This window comes from Ctenocephalides felis, unplaced genomic scaffold (assembly GCF_003426905.1).
Source record: "Ctenocephalides felis isolate EL2017-DRISC unplaced genomic scaffold, ASM342690v1 CF-g0.4_SCAFFOLD_01170, whole genome shotgun sequence".
NCBI lineage: Eukaryota > Metazoa > Arthropoda > Insecta > Siphonaptera > Pulicidae > Ctenocephalides > Ctenocephalides felis.
The window spans coordinates 12,932,868-12,944,781 of NW_020537324.1; the positions used below are offsets into that span (position 1 = coordinate 12,932,868).

At 26.7% G+C, this 11,914-nt stretch overlaps 1 protein-coding gene across 1 annotated transcript; it reads right to left on the minus strand.

Annotated features, from left to right (window-relative positions):
* Positions 1-54: 54 nt before the first annotated feature.
* On the minus strand, positions 55-9,700 carry LOC113366836. Its single transcript, XM_026608488.1, is given in 19 exon segments — positions 55-511; positions 577-825; positions 887-1,046; positions 1,132-1,410; positions 1,472-1,588; positions 1,651-1,763; positions 1,832-1,965; positions 2,033-2,126; positions 2,408-2,545; positions 4,910-5,254; positions 5,742-5,767; positions 5,770-5,989; positions 6,270-6,429; positions 7,333-7,605; positions 7,678-7,794; positions 7,879-7,988; positions 8,057-8,190; positions 9,010-9,114; positions 9,652-9,700. Coding segments are annotated over 19 exon segments (3,156 nt in total). The 3' UTR covers positions 55-178.
* Positions 9,701-11,914: the final 2,214 nt, after the last annotated feature.

An 11,914-nucleotide genomic window follows, 5' to 3' on the forward strand; every position in this document is an offset into this window, starting at 1 on the left:
ACATAACAAAATACATCTTCAAAGTGTGCATTTATTGCTTATATACTTTTCTCAAACAAATGATTAAAAAATTAATTTTCAAGAGTTAAATATTGCAAATTTTCACTTCGAACGGCTTTTTACTAAATGAAAATAATTAATAATAAAAAATAATTATGTTTTTGTAATTAATAATTTTTCACAATTCTGTTATCTTAAACTTTAACGGTGATGTCGGCGTCGTCAGCAACTTGCTTGTAACTTTTAGTTCACCGTAATTCCATTCAATTTTATAATTTCTCAACAATTTTGATATGAAAGTTTCAATTTCCAAATCAGCAAATCTTTTCCCTACACAACTTCTTGGTCCAAACCCAAAAGGCATATGAACAAATGGATGTGCCGTATTTTTCGAAAAAGGACATTCTTCTGTTGGTTGATTACTTAACCATCGTTCTGGAAAATATTCTTTGGGTTTAGAATACTGCTTTTCATCTTGAGATGGTATGAAATGATTCATTGCGACTTCAGTCTAAAATTAAAACGGCAAATTATTTTATTGGTTTATTGACCTAACAACTTTTAGCTTCAACTTACCCCTTTTGGTACTTGATATCCCGACAAAACTATATCTACAGGCATTTTTCTAATAGTTCCAGCAGCAATTGGCAGAAGCCTATTAGCTTCCTTCATACATGCTCTTAAATATGGAACATGGTTAAATGAATCCGAAGATAACTTAGAATTTTTCTCTGGAAGTATTGTTAAAATTTCTTGCCTTAATTTGTCTTGTACTCGCGGATTTGTTGCAATAAAGTACAACAGGATGGCTGTTGTATGCGAGGTCTGAAATGATAAATAAATTAAAACATGTTTTTATATTAAAATTGATCTTGAAAATACTTACTGTGTCTACTCCTGCTAACAACATATCCATAGCCATAACCACGGCAACCTTCCGATCTATTTTAAGAAGTTTTTCTAAGACACTGGCTTCTCGATCAGATTTTTGATTTTCAGATTTTTTTAGTCGTTCCATAGCTTCATCCACTCTTTTCAATGAAATACTAAAAACAATAATAAAAATATCATAGTGCAAATATGTTATAGTAGATTAAATATTTGTTTAAGGAGTAATTTTTCTTTACTCACTTTGTCATGGTTTCCAAAGCATCTACTAGCTTATAATATTTGGGAGTTTTAACGTATTTCCAAATCGATGGCATAATTTCCAATTTATAAGTCAATTCAAAAAATGCATCTACCGCATTAATCATTTTTTGTGGATCTGAATCAGCAGTAACATCATCCCTTAAGCAACCAAGTCTGGTATCAAGGGCTATTCTTGCAATTGATTCCAAAGCCCATTTGTTAAATTCATTGCACACATTGTCTGGCAGTTCGTTATTAGAATCACGAAGTTTTAAAAGCCTAAAAATAATGAAGAATATACAAAAAATATAAATACAAATACAAATATTTAAAAGCCAACTTTTGTATGAATTCATCCGAGACTTCTTCAACTGGTGTTATGTACTGTTTTGCGACTCTTGGTTGCATCATTACAGGATTCACTTTGCCTCGGAGCTCTTTCCATTTTTCTCCATGTCTACATATAACTTTAGCTTAAATTTTAATATTGATTATTCCTGATAATGTATTTTTTCTTACTCTACAAGAAGACCAGCGTTCTCTCCATAAACGTCAGCTCGTATATTTTTGCGAAAATGATTGAAAATTTCGAAATCTCGTCTGTAAGGCCAGATACCTTCATTGCGATACACCTGCATATTACCAAAATTAATAGATAATTTATTTTATAGACAATTGTATTGAGTTATGATCAATTTACCTTCTCAAAATCTTGTGGGCTGTAAATAAGTAAAGTATCAGGTTTTCCAAAAGTTCCTTTCGCTAATATGATATTTCCATATTCTTTTATAAAAACATAATTCATTTCCAATATATTCTTTTTGTAAAATTTTCCTATACATGTAAAAACGAGTATTGTATTTTCAGCGGATAAATTAAATTTTTTTATTTATTTGCATACCTCCTGGCAAAAGATTTACCATTAATTTAAGTCCTTCGACTCGAGGAATTTTCGAAAATGGTTTTGCCTCTTCCCAGGATACGTCTGCAGCTTTCTAAAATAAAAATAAAAAATAAATTTAACTTTTGTTTTAATAAAATGATGTTAAATTCTACACTAATAGCAATTTACTAAAATACTCTACAACTATAATAAATTTAAATAAAATTTTAATATCCAGTTTATATTGACTTTTAAAATTCTAAGAAAACATTATTCGGAATGGTGGTTTCTTATTCTTGTAGGGATATTTGGACAGAAATGTGAAATTCCAATAATATATATATATATATATATATATATATATATATATTAATAATATTAATTAAAATTTACCTGATTAACTTCCACTGCAACAGCCAATAATTTTGAATTCGTTGAAAAAAAATTGCGACCCGCTTGTGGAAATACAGAGTTGGTGACTGATAATCCACATATTTTGGCATTTATTATTTGTAAGCGATGCATATTTAACTAAATGTAAAAAATAATTATTCAATGAAAATAAACTTTAATGTATAAAAAACTAAAACTTGGTTTAATAAAAAAAAATTAAAAATATGGCATCAACATGTTTAAGATTATTAATTGCTACGCAGATAATTGATAAAAAGAACGTGACAAAAACAATAAAAATATGAATATACTCTTTATAACAAACGATCAATATCGGTTAAAATGATCAATATAATTAATTAAAATTTTGTAAACATCCTAATTAATAGCTTATACTTACATATTAACTGTATTAAAAATTTCCTTAAATAAATTATCAACTACACAAAAATTCTACACTAAATATTTGCTTAATCGTTTTGCATGTTTATTATTTTTCACAGTATAACACAAAATTTTCGGGGCGTTTCGCGCTAAAATAGCACCAATATAGAGATATCTATCGTTAATGTAACTTTATCTAATCACCCGATTGATTACATATTTTTCAAACTCATCATTAATTTTTCATAAATCATTGGAATTTATCAGATGAGAACGAAATGACGTAGCTTTTGTTGTAAAGAAATATGCAGACTAAATTAGCAAACAGTTCTGTTACCGTTGTATACATGTCCTCCCTACTCTTGATCGTGAACATGATGTAAAAATACATTTCTATTGCTATGAATTGAGATTTTCTCGTTATAAATGTATATCAAATCTAGCATATTTTCATATCTCTATTATTTATTTTCACTGTTTCATACGAACAGATTCAAACCAAATGTTCTATTTCTAGAGTATTGGATTGTATTTTCATAAGTTTTATAATTTTTGATAAAAATATAAGAAATCGTTTACATTAACATTTCGTTAGTTTTTACATTTATTCACTAAAATCACTAATTATCCACCCTTTTGGCTGGGCCACACCGATGCTCTCAGCTGGAGCATTTATCATAAGATTTTAATTCTTTGACTAGGAAATTCGAAAAATGGGGATATGTAGTGACTCAAACAGAAAAATGTTTAAATGGCAAAGTTATATGAAAAACTTTAATTTATGAAAATCTGCAAATATAAGGCAAAAACAACTGAAAAATAATTTAACAAACAGTAGAGAATTCAGTATTCATATTCTGGAAAATAGAGCTCAGATGTTTGTGCGGACTTCGCATTTATTTGTAATATTGCCCGTGGTGTAATTATTATTTTTTAAAATTTTATTAATAATTTATATTTTATTAACTACTACTTATATCCTTTCTTCTATTTTTTATATACATTTGATAAATACGCCTGAATTGATTTCAAGGCTATTTTCCTGAATCAATATAATCATATCATTCATTCTCATGTGTAGTTATTGACTCGACCTCCAAAACTTTATATATAAATGTATATGTGCCATGTTTTGTATGACATAATTTTGTATATATTGTATCATGGTAGTACAATCAACATCAAAACGAATAAAATAATTTAATTTGTATAGTTGGTGAAAAGACGACTTCATTGAGTTTCCTTTTATAGTTCAAAAAAATCTCTTTTGCTATGCTATATATTTTTAAATAAATCATCTAAAAGTTTTAGGCAATAATTGATTAATATATTTACAAATCATGTCATTGAAATAAATTTTTTGAATTTGATTTAAAAAATGCTAAGAAAATAAACCCAAATTTCTATTTTTATTATCAACGTATTAATTTAACTTACAACTTGTAAGTGTGTTTTCTAAAAGATCTTACAACTTGTTTTTCTAATTGCCTTCTAGCATGATACAAATATAATAGAGCATAAATTATTTAAAAAAAATCCTTAAATACCTTTAATATTTGATATATTTAATACAAATATATGCTAACTGGATATTGATCACATGAAGATATTTATTACATATTTGCTTACATTTTTATTTACAAAAATAATTTATTTATACATTATGTAAAAAATAACTTATAAAATCTAATTAAATTAGCAATCTTAATTCAACAAAAAAATTGGTTAAATTTATAACAGGTTTTCCATAAGTTTCATTAACATTAAAGTTAAATATTGTTACGTTCTAAAAAAAATAAAGTGAAATGTTTATGTATTTATTTTTTTTTCAAATTAGTTAGTTATTATACTTGTTTTAATAATAGGAGTTAGTTTATTATGTTGAAAAAGTTCTTTAATATACTTTTTGATTATGGATTTGATATAGGTTTATTTGTTTATACATCTAATTTTTGTACTTTTTGTCATGCATATTTAAATATAAATACGTTTATAATTGATAAATTACAAAGTACAAAGTTGAACTATTATATTGTGCGAAACTATGTATATGTTTATCATAACTTGGTTACTTTTGTTGGCGTTTGAAGTTTAGAACTGACTCAATCTTTAATTAACTTCTGTTATTTTATACCTCAACGGATTAACCGGAAAATTAATCATTTTACTGTCAAATTTCATCTCCCCATGGTTCCACTCCACTTTATAATCTCTGATCAATTTGGAAGTGAAGACTTCAATTTCCAATTCGGCAAATCTTCTGCCAATGCAAGTCCTTGGTCCAAATCCAAATGGCATATAGGCAAATGGATGTGCATTTGTGGAAGAAATATCTGCATTGTCAATTTGACGATCAGCCAAACTTCCTCGTTGTTTTAGCCATCTCTCTGGCAAATACTCGTCGGCTTTGGGAAATTGGGACTCGCAACGGGCTAGGGTCATATGACCCAGGAGGATTTCAGTCTGAGGAAATAAAATAACCTTAAGATAATAGAACAAAAGATATCTAAAAGATTAGGAAATGATTTCTAGAAGATCTTAGTCTGATATCTCAAAGGTAATAAATCATAACAGATTAAATATTGCAAAATTTCCAATATTACCATTTGTAAGATCAAAACCATTTTTCGTATTGCTTTTTTATTTGCACCCAAGACATATAACTTATACGAAATTCAACTAAAAAGACTATTACTATATTATATAACAAAATGCAATTAAGAAGAAGCTTAAGGTTGTAACTTCTGCCAATCATTCTTATAATTATGCGTCTAGTGCAAATTCCATAGTAAAAATAAAGGCGAAAATGATTCAGCAACTTTTAATGTAAAAAAATCATTAATGTTCAAATTATATGCATATACATTCAGTATGTAGATTTGCTAATCTCTAGACTGATTTAAATATTTGCATAATATGTCTCAATACATTTATTTCATTATCAACTTACATCACTTGGGATTCTATATCCAGCCAAACCATGTCCTTGGGATTTACTCTTAAATTACCAGGAGCAACAGGTACCATTCGCAAAGACTCTTTAATGCAGGCTCTCAGATAAGGCAAATGCCTTAAAATATCATTAGTTATTTGTCCTTTAGGCTCAGGAATAGCTTCTCTAAGTTCAGCTCTTAGGATATTTTGTTTATCTTGGTTTTTGGCTAAATAGTATAGTAGGGTACAAACTGCGGAAGATGTCTGGAATAATAGGGAAAAATTAATTTATTATCATAAATATAAAAAAAAATATTGATAGTATATTAATAGAATAGTTAATGGTGTGAGTTCTATAAAAACTTTATTTTCTAAGGAGATACTAGGTTCTGTTCTAATTTCTTCTAATTAGATTCATAATGATTGATAAATTTGTTAGTTGCAAAATAGCTATTTGTTAGTTGAAAAGTAGATATTCGTTCAATATTGTTTTGTTATCTCCCCAATCTTTTATCTTTTATTATTCTAATTTAAAAATTCGTACAGTGTCAATTCCTGCCATCAACATGTCCATTGCCATAACTTGTCCAATGGTGCGGTCGATGGTAATCAGTCTTTCCACCACGCTCAACTCGTCTTCAGAATGTTTTGGTGGCGATTCGTCCAAACGCTTAACTGCATTCGATACATGTCTACTTGTAATGCTGTTTAAAAAATATTTAGGTTAAAATCGTGCTATTTTTATAGCTAGTAATTATTTTCCAGTTAAATTGCGTCAATGCAACTTGATTATGCAAATGGTAGAAATTTAGCATTTTTATCTATTTTGCTTATTTACTGCACAAAGTTCTGAACAAGCTAAGTTAATAACAGGTGCTCTGGTAATAATAGATTTATTTTTTCAAAGTTTCAAATATGTAATCAAGTTACTATAGAACAATTAAAAACCGTTAACAAATTTCTTCTATGCTCAATTATTTCGTAATATTTGATTTATTATTTTATATCAAGTAATGGTAGATAAATTTTGGATACCAATCTTGGTATACGTAAATTGATTAGTAGTCTTACATGGATGAACAATCAGTAATTGTAGAAATGTTTCAATTATTTATCAATTGCATTGTTTGAAATCTGCAATAATGGATTTACAAACTTCAAATTTCAGTGAGGGTTTATCTCTGGAATCTTTCCTAATTTATTGCAACGTCAGATTTTAAATAAAATCAAATATATACCAATGACGTTTTATATACGAAATTATAAATAATCTGCTGACTTCTTGAAAATGGAATAAATTCGGCTCATTTTCACATATAATATAGAGGAGTAAGATAGTATTGTTATATATAAAAATGGAGCTCGATATTATATTAGATTGGCTTAAACTCGAAAATGGCTGTACCGATTTGGCCAGTTCTGGTCTTGAAATATTCGTGCTAATCCAGAGATTGCGGGGAAGATAATTATAAATAAAAACCGCGTAAAAACTTTACATTTTGAATTTAAATTTAAAAATCGACTGCGACTCATACGTTAACGATCTTCGCCACGACAATGTTATATATATATATATATATTATATATATTGATTTAATTATTCTTACTCTCTGAGTACATCAAAACAGTCCATCAACTTATAATAGTTAGGCGTCCGCACAATCTGCCATACAGATGGCAAAATATCCAACTGGTAAATCAGCTCAAACATCATATGAACATGCTTAATTAGTTTTAGAGACTCTGAAGTCGGATTATCACTTATACTTCCTAATCTTGTATCCAAAGCAATTCTTCCAATAGATTCTAATGCCCATTTATTGACTTCCATCCAGAAATCAGAGGGCATTTCGTTATTGGCATCACGTAGTTTCATCATCCTAAAAAAGTTAGATACATAATTTGGTTTAATGAAATTCTAACTATTGAAAAGAAATTTAGATAATTCGTACCGATTTATGAATTCTTGTGAAATCTGGTCAACAGGTTCGACATATTTTCTAACTGTTTTTGGTTGCATCATGGCAGGGTTAACTTTGGTTCGGACCAGATGCCAATCGTAGCCTTGCCTATGGTGAAAATTATAACACGTTATGACTAATTCGCAAAAATCATTTCAAAATAATAGGCTAGTAATAAATTATATATCTTACACCGTTAAAAGACCACCAGATTTAAACAATTCTGGTCTGTATTCCTTTCGGTAGTGCACAAAGCTTTCCAAACCTCTTCTAACTGGGTATATGCCTTCATTTCTGTATACCTAAGATATATTTGGTCATGTAAGAGTATACAAAACAAATTTTATATAACATATGTCATTTTGCTAACCGTTTTTATATGTTCTGGATTAAAAAGTAACACCAGATCGTTTCGGTTTGCTATTCCTGTTAGCCGGACTATTTCTCCATATGTTTCCCTTAGTTTAACGTACAAATCTGCCAACTGGAGGTTATAAAATTCACCTAAATAAATGAAATTGAAAACAATGAACAAAAATTTCAAAAATATATCAAAATAATAACAAAATCAAGGCTGTGATACGATATTATCAATAATTCGATTAAAATGCTTTATCGACGTTAATCTTTGCGTCATTTCTAATATAAATCAGTTATCACGATATAAATTGAATTTTAATCTAATTCAGTTCAATTTCTAGATAATGTGCATATGAAGTAATTTTTTATTAGTATATTTAATAACTATAATCTTTATTTGGGTTACTAAATTCCAAATCTTTGTCTGTGATTTAAAAATATTGAAGGTTGATATATGCGTTTATAATCTTAAAACAAAAAGTTTTTTTTTAACTCCCTATATCTACTTTCATTTTAAGCTAATAAAATTATTATGAAATATAATTTAAAAAATATTTTAAATTTTATGGAATAATCAACAAAAATATTTTGCAACAAGGCAAAAAAATGGTAAAAATCTACAGAAAAAACTTTTATTTGAAACTATCTGTGATTTGAAAAGTATTGTTAAAACTTTTTTATATTTAAGGAACGAATTTAAGTATTTTCTTGATATCTCAATTCTGATTTAAATTATTTATTTTAAATAGTTTTAAATATGTAATAAATTGCAACATATAATTATTTAATTAACTATAAATAGAGCATAAAATGTTTTGAAAGTGAACATATAAGTGAAAGATTTGCTACAGCTATGAGTAATCAATCTGACCAAATATTTCTACAAAATTAGTGTCTATAATTTAGTAATCAACACTAACTTGATATGTTAGTAAATTTAATATAAAATATATCAATTATTACCTCCTGGCAAAAACCTATGCAAGTTTCCCACAATGGGTTTTGGCTTTGGACCTGGAATTTCACTATAAGGCAAAGCACTAGCCCATTCCTTGCTTTCCTCGTCGGCTAAATAACCGCATTAACCGTGGATAACACTTTCCAGAAACTATTTTTTAAATTTGTCAAAGCTCCTCGGCTTTGACCAGTCACTCTTTGTATTATATTTATAGTTAACATGATAAAATTATTAAATTTTGGCCACTTTCTTTCATAGAGAGCACTCTTTTCGCAATGATTTGCGATTCGGAATGTGAGGTGCGACAGGTAAAAACACACAAGTTACGTTTAAAACAAACGTTTTTTAATGTATGGAATATTGTTATCGTTAATTAGAACAATGGGTGACATAGTACGTTGTTTTTATTTGTAGTATCAAATTTATATCTTTTTTAAAATTATTTGGTAACGTGGTTATCACAGATTTTGATTTAATTCGGTTTGATTGAAATTATTGATGCGTCTGGATATTTCGCAAATGTTATAGACTTTGGTTTAAGTAAAGAAATATTTGGTTTTCAGTTGTGCAATAAAAATTCATAATAAAGATTCATTATTTTTAGAGTTAGTTATTAGAATTTCATTAAAATAAATTACAACCCTCACTTAATATTGAGCAGGATTCTTTATCTGTTAATGCAATATTTATTTGCATTATTTTAATATTCTTACTAATTCCATCAGTTTTTCTAGTTTTATTTTATAGTTTTTTTTAAATTAGTTACTTATTTACAAATTATTCATTGAGCAAAATTAGACATCTAAAATATATTTTAGTATTTAAAAATAAAACCAATTCTCAATGAATCGAATCTTGTGCATCATAGTACACATAAGCTTGAAATTATGAAGAAAACATATTATTATTATTACATATTTAAAACAATTTTTTATTATTACATATTTAATGTTTATATGAATATGTTATTAAAGATGTGTTGAATTGATTTAATATTTAAATAAGTTTTTAAAACTATAAAATCAATTTAGATAAATAGACTTATAATTGAATATCTACTATCGGCTTGTATATAAAGTGGTGCTCCAATATTCAATTAAGTTAATAACTTACAATATCCAATAACCTTAATAACTTAAATTTAACTAGAAACGATTTCAACCGACTTATTTCACTTAATTCAAAAAAATTAATACCTTAATTTGTTTCAATTAATTTTGAAAATAATGTTATGGACAAATGGTAGTAAGAGCTTAAGTCAATAAAATTAAATTGAAAAAAAAAATCCAGCATTAATTTTTCTCGTTATTATCATTATTTAATCATTGTTTATTTTAAATTGCTAGAACGAATTACGTTTTATTAAGAATCACAGTTACCTATAAGTATTTTTGCACTTATTTACATAAATTACTTATTCAAATAATATATTTATTAATTTTCGAAATAATGTTATGGTCGATGGTAGTAAGAATTTAAGTCGATAAAATTAATTTAAAAAAATCCAACATTAATTTTTCTCTTTCATACACATTATTTAATAAATATTTACTCGCTAGAACGAATTACGTTTTATTACAAATTCACAATTACCTACAAGTATTTTTGCACTTATTTACATAAATTACTTATTCAAATAATGCTTTATCACTTGCGCGTATGATTACAATTTTAATATTTTAGCTATCTTATTGTTTAGAAAAATTTACTTAAATTATTAGAATGACACAGGTAATTTGTTTATGTAAAGATGATTTAATTAAATAGTTTATTTTGCGAAAATTCCGACTCTATCTCGCGTGTCTGCCTTTGCACTACTGACCGTGAATGCGAATATTATTCTCAAACACAAGAGTAACTCTTATTCATATACGAATCACACATACAAATCATTTAGAATTGAGTTAGGTTGATTAAACATGCACAATATATAATAGTTTGTTACGTGATTTAATTTATATTACATAAAATTGTTATTCAAACAGTTAAATAAATATTATATTTTAGTTATTGACAGAAATATTGACTGCGCTCCTTGGTAGGTCTAATTCGTATCTAATAATAGAGTTCATAAATGGGTTGAGAATTTTCCAAGTATATATGTGTTCATGATGGACGGTAATTGTTGAATAGAATTTATGAGACAAAATAATAGATAGAGATATTTTATGAATTATAAATATCTTCAAAAACTACTAAATATATGCAATAATCAGATAATAAACAAATGTACATTTGATATCACGTTACTGGGAAAATAGAGTATCAACAACATAACAATATTTTTCAAATATATGAATGAATTAAAAAATATATAAATTCAAATATTAACGAAATTTTTGAATTATATTATTAAATTATGTAATATTATTATTAAATACAAATATTTATAAATTAAAATAATAAATAAAACTTTTGACAAAATGTAAATAATAATGAATCTGAATAATTTAATAATATCATGATATTGGATAAATTAGACAAGCCTATGAGTGACTATATTGATAAAATTTCATATTTCCATTTTTTCATTACATATGAACCTAATACTTATTAATCCACAAATACTATATTTTGCATAAATATTAGGTCAAATTCTATTAAAATTTATTCAGTTAGTCACGAATTTTTGAGGTTTTTATTATTAAAGCAATAATATATTATCAATTAATTTTTTCCTACACTTTTACCTTATTCTCATGTTCATGCTTTCTAAATTTCACATTTGTAGAAATACTGGCAACATAATGACGTCAGAAAGCTCTGAGTGCACATGTACTTGATATGTACTTGATGTACTTTCGAAATAACGTGAGAAAATCAATAATCAACATGATCTAATTCTGAATATTATTCACAAATGCTATAAAACGTAAAATTAATGATATTTAAATTTATCAATAAAATATA